The sequence below is a fragment of the Ambystoma mexicanum genome, chromosome 3p (genome assembly GCF_040938575.1).
Source record: "Ambystoma mexicanum isolate Mex_15411 chromosome 3p, UKY_AmexF1_1, whole genome shotgun sequence".
In the NCBI taxonomy this organism is placed as follows: domain Eukaryota; kingdom Metazoa; phylum Chordata; class Amphibia; order Caudata; family Ambystomatidae; genus Ambystoma; species Ambystoma mexicanum.
Genome location: NC_090925.1, coordinates 790,170,703 through 790,180,690, shown reverse-complemented (window position 1 = coordinate 790,180,690; position 9,988 = coordinate 790,170,703). Strand labels below are relative to the sequence as shown.

Below are 9,988 nucleotides of genomic sequence, written 5' to 3'. Positions count from 1 at the left end.
ATTCAAGGAGTTTCTATCCAAGAGGGCAGAACAGGTTCTAGGAATTGGGACTAGCTCGGTAGAACAGGATACTTCGATAAAGGAGAGTGCCCCTCACGGGACACTTGTGCATAAAAGTCTATGGATGTGCTAGGGTCCACCGGTAAGGGATGCAAGTTGCGCACTCCGGACCAAACTTTTCCAGTTAAGTCAAGATCGTTTGCAAGTTCAAATACTGCAGTTGCGTGGTTCTGCGTCTTTCAGGGGCTGCTTTCCGGGAAGGATTCTGTGGCAGGATAGTGGCAATTTCTCCGCTCCTGGTGAAGGGATCAAGCCAGTTCCAATGCAGCAAGTCTTAGGGCACAAGGGGGCATAGCACCAAGGCAGCCACGAAGATTGTTACTACAGCTGGGCGACACAGTGACCGCGCAGGCTCAGGCTCAGGCATACTCTCCCAATTCCAGACCTAGGAATGCTAGGTGGACGAAACTCGGCAGGAGAGTGCCTTATTCCTAGAACTTATTCCTAGAACTTAAAGTCTCCAAAGGCTCAAGTTGAAACTCGAGACGTCGGCGGTTCTAGGGCAAAGGTCCCATATGAGCTGGTCAGAACACTGGGCGGTCCAGGAACACTTCATGGGCAGGCTCATTTGCAGGCTAAGCGGGAGGTGCCGAGAATAGCTAGTCCCACTATTCCAATGGGTCAAAGCACCCTTGCAAGCCTTCTATGATTGATGCGAAACAGGGGCTCCGACGGGACAATGTTTTCTACTAGCGTGGTTAAAATACACAAGCCCTATGTTAAGCTTCCTGAGGTCAGACCTATCTTGAGTGGGATTGGATGGGCGACTGAAGGCTTATCCGAATACATCAACCACAATATCAGAAAACATGTCTTTTCACTCCCATCATAACTCAGGGACAGGACGGCAGTACTTACACTGCTGAAAGATTATGAATGGAAAGAGGGGTATATGCTAGCCACACTTGATGTGGCAGCTCTATTCACCTCAATTGATCATGATCTAGCTATCAGGGCAATTGATTACACATTTAGGAACCATTCTGCATCATAATTACAACATGTTGAAATTATCCTATCCCTTTTACAATTCACACTTGACAACAATATCTTTTTGTTAGACGAAAAATTCTATGGGCAAGTTAAGGGGGCTAAATATGCTCCTTCTCTGACAAACCTCTTCATGGCCGAATAAAAGGATGCACATGCACTCAATGACAATGTATTTGTTGGAAGAGATACATTGATGATATCCTACTCATTTGGAATGGATCTGCATAACTTTTTGGTAAATACCTAGAATATCTAAGCATAAACAACTTTGGTCTATGCCTTACCGGGCAATGCAGGAACCCTGCCATAGACTTTCTTGACCTACATATCTACATAGAAGGAAGTACAATTTAGAATAAAATATTTAGGAAATCAACTGAGGTAAACTACTCTCCATATCGCAAGTTGTCACTGGAGAGCCACCGTCAACAACATACCTGCAGGGGAGTTTCATCATGCTCGCAGAAATTGTTTCGAGACAAACACTTCGAAGCAGAATGTGCAGAACTGTCCAAAAGATTAAGCAAGAGGATATTCTGTACCATTGATAAAAATCGGACAACGTACAAGGTCAGAGGTCTTGCAACCCAAACCACAAGACCAATCCAAGAAACACAAAACAGATATCACCACACAATCCTCAAGTGATGCTCACACATTACACAAAATAGTTCAGAAGCATTGGTATCTCTTATGCATGGACAAGGATTTGTTTAACCATATCTCTTCTAAACCCACATGTGTGTACACCAGAGCACCAACTATCAGAAACCTGCTTTGTCCTTCATTTATGAGCAGTGACTAGTCTGAAACAGGCAATGCCACCAACTGGTTGACACCACTGCCTGGTTTCCATTGCTGTGGAACATGTAACATGTGCCAATATGCACATGGAAACGGACAGATTCGCCCTCACACATTTAGGGGAGATCCTCATAAATAATGTCATCAATTGCAAGACCACTTATGTGTTGTAAGCAATCATATGTACCTGCAAAAAACTCTATATTGGTAGCACCATAAGACAATTGAGAATTTCCATACGAGTAAACCTGGCCAATCAACAACCAGGATCCAAGGCTACCCCTAGCACAACATTGGCAGAACAATCACCAATTGTCAGACAAGAGAGAAATCCGATTCATAGGGCAATTGAAAGCCACTACTAACAAACGCGGGGATAACCGTACACTAATGTTACGCCAAATGAAATCAAAACTCATTTGTAAATGCAGGGGCACGAAGGATGGCCTGAACATGAAATGAATGCGTTTCTCTAATGGAGTTCAAATTATGGAATTATTATTGTAAACGTTATGAAATATTGTACTCTTATATTCAGGGACATCTGGACCACATGGATTTGCTAACACCTGTACAATGTTCCAAAGATGTGCTTTCTACCAACCCATGCAATACTAAAGATGAATCCATATGCCCAACAACAAACTTGCCTATAACAAAGTGTTACACTCTTCCATAAATTCACTAGGTGCATTGCAATTAGAACACACTACTTATAGGTGCTAGTGACTTACATCAACTGAGCACTGGATGTATGGTATCTGTTATCTATGATAGCTCCTAATAACCAGCTAAACTGCATAACAACCCAACGTTGGAAGAAGAGGCACCCACACGACCCATACTGACATTCTAACAAATGAATGTGAGACCTTCTCAGTACACACATATTCGATGACAAACCATATACACATTTGTATTTTTGTAGATTTGCTCCAACAGGGGCCACCGCTTTATCTCAAATTACTGATTTGCATCATCCAAAACTTTTCCAACCAGCAACCCAAATCTTTATCTCTCGGGTTAATTTGGCAATAATGTCAGTTGTACTTTTAATATTCATGCTCTTCTCGCTCTTGTATACACCCTTTTGAATTGGTACCTCCATGTCTGTTTAAGTTTGGAATGTATTCCAAAGAAACAGAGCTGTTTGCCGGACACAACGAGAAAATGTAAATATTTACATTTTCATGCAACCATGCGCACATAATGCGTCAATTCACGCGGACGGTTGCCCGAGACGTGAATGATGGCAAATAAAAACAATAAATATTGTCGCGATAGCTGACAACAAATTCAAGGGATGCATCGCATCCTATTAGGCAAGTAGCTTGACACCTTTTAACAGCAATTTATTTGTGTTTACAATTAGCAGAGACAAAGGCTTTTCCCGGCATATTCAAACCGTTCATATCAGTGCCCTGATTTATAGCAGCACTCATTTGCATACAATATGCTTCTAAGAGATGTTTAACCAGCAATCATACAGTTGTATGTTTGTAGCCTTACCACATGCTACCCACTCATTTGTTTTGCTTCATAATCATCCTTTCAAAAGGATATATATTTGTTAAAACAGCTGCTGTGCATTGGAACATCGCACTGAATTGAACAAATAAGAGCGAGTGGTAAGTGCTATTGAACTACATCTCTCGCTCAACTTAAGATGACCAACCTTGCATTATCATAATCTAGATGTTCTATCACCTCTCCCAGTTCCTAATATAGAGCTACATTAAAGCTGAGAAGCAAACTATTCATAGAAATAGAGTCTCAAACCAGACAAATCAGGTTAGTGCTTACTGAGTCCCTTATTCCCTACACTAGAGATTCATTAACCCTTGGCTTCTTACCTGTGCTTTATCTCTGCGTGTACATTGCAGGTCTTCCAAGAACTCAACATTGATGAGTTTTGATTATTTTAATCAGACCACCGTCACTTATCCAAGTGTGTTACGTATTCATTTCTATATAGTCACACTACTATGGCAATCATGATAGCCAACCATCTGTCAAAATTCAAAATAGGAAGTTATCTTTGAACTTACTAGTTTGCACAAACCACTATTTGGTGTCACTCTCAGTTATGGGACTTTTGGGTACTTCTTCCACCACATTTTTTGCTCAATAATTATAACACAATTTGAGATCTCTTTTGGCACTACATCAAAATAACCAATGTATATTACTGAATTTAAAATGATTTCCGAGAAGTATGCAAATAATTGTATGGCGATTGCCTATGCTAATGGAACTAATTGTACTCCCCTTGTCTTCATCTCTGTCCCTGCCCTCCCTAAACTCCAAAATTGGTATGTATTGACAATGTTTGTTTCTTCTCCTAACTATGTGAAGATTACCAATGTATGTATATGCTCAATGTCCACTGATCAGCCTTGACAAAGATGAACTGTCGAAACATGTGTTGGCTGATTGGCTGAAATGTTTGACTGTAAAGAAAAATTCAAAACAAGTAGAAATCTTAATTTTGCTGAACATACTTATGCTTATTTAACTCATGATTATCTAGGCAAGTGCAACAATCCAGAACCCCGTTTTATTTTCACCATTTACCACTTTAGGTTGGGAGTAGAGCCTCTAGGCTCTGGATGTGCAGCAAGCCCCATTACAAATCAGGACGTGAAGCCCACTACTACTCAGACCTACTCATCTAACTTGAACCTATAGGTATAACTGCCCTATCCTGGTGTTATAATATAACTTTATTCCATTCATCTCAAAGGTGTGCGACCTGGCAACATTTTGGAATTGTAGCAACTCTATATCGGTGTTCAATGTCAATTGAAACATTGAAAATCTCTACGGGCCCCCATCTTGAACGACATGTGTAACTTAGTATTAAGGGACGGTTTGGAGTCTTATTAACTGTAATGTACACTATGCATAGATAGAACACTATTCCGCTGAATACACCTTCATTGGCATGCAGCACTAGTTGATTTCAACTATATCAACTACCTTTAGCCATAGGAAATCATAAAAAACAATTTCTTTGTACTGCTGAATTAATTTAAGCATCTGTGTTTAGCATCTGACTGCAAATTAAAGTGTAAAGAATTGATAAGTGGAAGCGTAAATAAAGTTTGAAATTGGAGGTCACTCGATGGAATTTAATAACACATTTGGTTCACAACTACCTAGACAATCCATCTTGCAACTAGGCCAGTTTATTAACAAATCTGCCAGCCTGATCCTAGGCTTTAAACCCCAAGATCATATCTCCATTTAACGGTTGGCTCGGAGCTCACTAACCATGGAATAATAAGTCACGCAAAAAGTCACCAAATGAACTCAAAATACTTACTGGAATTTGGAAAGAAATAGATTGACAACTTGCAATACTAAGAGCTGATTACAACATTTAGATTATCATCAGCTATGAAATTGCATATGAAAAGAGCTTAGGAAACTTGAGTAGGTTGAAATCTACTTTTGACAAATGGCCCTTGGTCTGCAAAACAGCCTGCTGGTAGATTTAAATTAATCATAGATCCAGCAAAATTGCATAAATTACTTACAGGGAATCTCTACAAAACAAGGGTTGATAGATCATTACCCAATCCATTTGTTCCCTGGATATCCTGTATGCTGACAGATCCATCCAGGATAGATGACAATGCACAAGCATGTAAAGACCACTTGAGCAATACATGGCAGCATAAAGGTTTAGACTTGATCATACCTGCAAATGTTGTTTTACCTCCAATGCTCTCCCACCTCTCCCAGGTAGGCCTGAAGGTCAGCTAAAGTGTAAACACTTACCAAGGTGGCTCTCCTTGACCTAGAATCCACCATGACTTGGGCATCTGAGAAAGTATGATCAGTCTGGCACTGTGAGCAGATCTGTGATTTGTAGTTTGAAATTAAATAGTGTGAAACACATAGTTGCAGGAAAACTGTTCAAAACCACTGCATAGAACGAAGTCAGAGCCCAGTTGTAAATCGGACTAGTTCGGGATGTACTCAATACATTTTACAGCACATTTTTTTAATGTGTGTCCTTATATAAAGTAGAGTGTATCCAGCCTTTAACACTGCTTAGCCCTTCTGCCAACATGTGCAGCACCCCATCACCTGTATTTCAGAATAACATAGTTGGCATAGAAAAAGTACTCCTCGGGGTATTATAATGTTTAATGACATTTCAATCATAAATACTATAATTTGTATTTAAGTGCCCACAAGTCCTTCTACTTTTAAATAATCAAATCAAAATAACATCAAGGAACATGCAGCCTTCTCCAAATTGGCTTCTGCATACGTTAATTGGATTGCTCTTGGCTTCTGCATACGTTAATGGCACTTTAGTAACTTCGAACAGGTGAATGGGAGGTACTTTATACTTTCCAACAGAAATTAGCTTGCTGAGAGGGATGGAGATGATATAGGAAACTAGAAACCTTGCAGAATACCCATAAGTAATTGCATTTACACAAAAATGTTGGACCATTTAAAAAACAGGAATACACAGCAGTAACGTTTACCTTAGGGAAACCAACCCATGCTTCCAAAACCTCAGGAGGGAAGATTGGACTTGCAAACCCATGCTTCCTAAATGTATACACAACTTCTGTGCTCACAGCTGCCACATCAAGGCTCAATGTTATGAATGCCTTAGACTATTTTGTCATATGCCCCATAATATTTGTACTTGGTGTTCTCCTCTAAAGAAAATGAGAAAGGGACTTTGCTTGTAACTGTACTCCTGTTTCAGCTCACTGCGGATGCGGTGGGAGTTAATGTTTTCGGTTCTCGTATGGAAAAGGCAAGTATATCTTGTTTGGAGGATTATCGCCGATTTCCTCCTCTGAATTAGGAGAAACATAGAATTGAAATATTCAAGCAAGTTCTTCTGACGAGTAAAATACATTGCTGCTTTATATTGGTTCCAAAAGGAAATGTTCAGACCACATTCACTTTGTAATTGGAATGCGACGGTGCTGGAAATAGAGGCGACGCTGGTGGCGATAGTGGGATAAATGCAGGTGCACAGGTAGGTCCTTCAGTAGTCCCATTCCCCAGCATTGTTGGCAGAGGTGATGGTGAAGGATGGACGGTCGTAGGAGACCTAAAGATAAATGTTGTTGGTTTTATGATAGGTGGCTGAAAACTGACAGCAGGCACTTCTAATACCTCACTAGTTTTGGGAAGATCACTCGGCTGAAAATCGACAGCAGGCACTTCCAATACCTCACTAGTTGTGGGAGGATCACTCGGCTGAAAACTGACAGCAGGCACTTCCAATACCTCACTAGTTGTGGGAGGATCACTTGGCTGAAAATCGACAGCAGGCACTTCCAATACCTCACTAGTTGTGGGAGGCTCACTCGGCTGAAAACTGACAGCAGGCACTTCCAATACCTCACTAGTTGTGGGAAGATCACTCGGCTGAAAATAGACAGCAGGCACTTCCAATACCTCACTAGTTGTGGGAGGATCACTTGGCTGAAAATCAACAGCAGGCACTTCCAATACCTCACTAGTTGTGGGAGGATCACTCGGCTGAAAACTGACAGCAGGCACTTCCAATACCTCACTAGTTGTGGGAGGCTCACTCGGCTGAAAACTGACAGCAGGCACTTCCAATACCTCACTAGTTGTGGGAAGATCACTCGGCTGAAGATCGACAGCAGGCACTTCCAATACCTCACTAGTTGTGTGAGGATCACTCGGCTGAGAACTGACAGCAGGCACTTCCAGTACCTCACTAGTTGTGGGAGGCTCACTCGGCTGAAAACTGACAGCAGGCACTTCCAATACCTCACTAGTTGTGGGAAGATCACTCGGCTGAAGATCGACAGCAGGCACTTCCAATACCTCACTAGTTGTGTGAGGATCACTCGGCTGAGAACTGACAGCAGGCACTTCCAGTACCTCACTTGTTGCGGGACTATCACTCTGAGTATTTATTTTGGTAGGAAGGATGGTCTGCAGAGAGCATCTTTTCTTCCTCCTGTGTAAGTTAGTCCCCATGTCTCTCTGTACACATTCATCCTGGTCTCCAATTTCTCTTGCAATATCCTCCTTTGCATCCTTTGCTGACTTGCAATGCAGACCTTCTGCCGAGCGCCTCTGTCTCTCGGATTTACGGATTCTTTGTTGGCGAGGACGAGTGTGAATTCTGTTGTGCTTTAAAAGATAGGACCATAATGCAAAGCTCTTCTTACACACTGTGCAGATATGCCGCTTAGTGTGGACTTTCTGGTGACATAGAAGATCTTCTCTTATACTAAAACCCTGCCAGCACTGTGCACAAGAAAAGCAGCTCTTGTTAAGCATCTCTGTGGTTCGCGCTTTATGTAGTCGCTGGTGAATCTGAAAGTGGTCCTTCCGATTAAAGCGCTTTTTACAGGAGGAGCAGGAAAAAAGCTTCTTTCTGGTGTGGGTACTCTGGTGCCTTTTCAGATGACCCACCTGAGTGAAGGACTTGTCACACTGTGGGCAAGTGTAGGGTTTGGCTCCAGTGTGGACACTTTGGTGTCTTTGAAGATCTGACGTAGAAAGAAAGCGTTTCTTGCACTCGGTACAGGAATATGGTTTAGTGTGGGTTTTCAGCGCTCTCTCTGGGTCGCTTGGATCAGTGATACATTGTTCATCGCATGGATCCCTGCTGGGAAATGAACGGTCTTCACTGAGGATACTCAGTTGCCGTTTAAGCTCCAAAGTCTCATTTGAGCTCTTGCATTCACTGCTCGCAAATGGTCTAGTGTGGCTCATCTGATGATTTTTTAGCTGGGCTTCCTGGCTGAAGCATTGATCACACTCAGGACAGCAGAATATGACTTCAAAATTGATCTGGTGGTTTAGGAGCTTCTTGGAATTTGATACCTTAATGTCTGTGTTGAAAAGGCATTTCTTTTGTTCACTCCTCGGGTCTTCATGAATTTTCTGGTGCCTTTGGAAATTCCCCTTCTGACTAAAACGTTTCTGACAATGAGGGCAGGTAAAGGGTCTTTCTCCTGTGTGAGTCATATGATGCAGTTTCAGTAAGAACGTATTGTGGAATGCCTTTTCACACTGAGTGCAGGAAAAGCGTCTCTCTCTTTTGGTATCAGCAACTCCTTTGTGGCTCCTTAAGTGCCTTTTAAGATTTGACTTCTTATTAAAGGCCTTCCCGCACTGTGAACAGGCAAAAGGTTTCAGGTCAGTGTGAATAAGGAGGTGCCTCTTTAGTTGAGACTTATAATTGAAACCCATTTGACACACAGTGCAGTGTAAGAGCATCTTTACAGTTGAACGCTTGTTTCTTCAGAATAAAATGTTTTGCGCAGAAAAATTGGATTTTAAGAGTTAAACCTTCATATAAAAGGTTTTTCCACACTGTACAGGAACGGGAATTTCTGCTGTGGTATACCAGTTCACTTTCAAAGAGATACTTGTGGTCAGTTCAGGAATCCGCAATGTTTCTTCTTTATACACCTTGTCTTTCAGTTACCTCCTGCAGAACAAGAGAAATGTACTGTAAATATCCAATACTGACTTGTTAATAAAAAGCTGCTCTAAACAAAAATCATGAAGACATTCCAAGTTTGATTTTAAATAGTGGATGAGAATATGTGGTTAGTTAAATTACTAGATTTATGGTTATGCAACAATTAACAATTGACTTGCAAAGGACAGTCAGTTAAGGCCACCAATACAATTCAGCTTCATGCCAGTGATGCGTATCCAGATTTGGGCAAGAACCACAGGATTGGTCCAGCTACAAGTAGAAGACCAGGAGTACAGAAACATGGCAAGTACTGAAGGATTCTGGCACAGAGCAAGGTTTCTGACCCCCGCACCCCTCAAGGAACAAGCAAATGCCAGACAAGAAAGAAAAGCACAAGGAGTTACAGTTCTCAGATAGGGAACTGCTCATCCAGTTAAGCACCTGGAAAGTATCAGCCAAGGAAGCTAAAGCACCAGGTATTCCTGAAATTGATTATAGTTATGAAGCCTTTGTCAAAGATCAGGTGAACTTGTGAAACAGAAGTTTCACAAGACAAACAATAGAGCAGTGTGAGGCAATGCAGCAATGGCGACCATGTGATGCAAGTACAGTTTGTCAGCCAAATGCATGTTCGTGACAATCCAGCTATATTTTAGTAACCACAGAGCAATATTTCAG

At 41.6% G+C, this 9,988-nt stretch overlaps 1 protein-coding gene across 4 annotated transcripts in view; it reads right to left on the bottom strand.

The window, feature by feature from the left end:
- Window positions 1–5,991: 5,991 nt before the first annotated feature.
- The window catches only part of LOC138580891 (uncharacterized), a 414,120-nt gene continuing 410,123 nt past the window's right edge, over window positions 5,992–9,988 (bottom strand). For all 4 annotated transcript variants that reach the window (XM_069651786.1, XM_069651787.1, XM_069651785.1 and 1 more), the window contains one exon: window positions 5,992–9,316. In XM_069651786.1, coding sequence (XP_069507887.1) covers window positions 6,781–9,102 — 2,322 coding nt within the window. In that variant the 5' untranslated portion in view covers window positions 9,103–9,316 and the 3' untranslated portion in view covers window positions 5,992–6,780. The remainder of the gene's footprint in view (window positions 9,317–9,988) is intronic.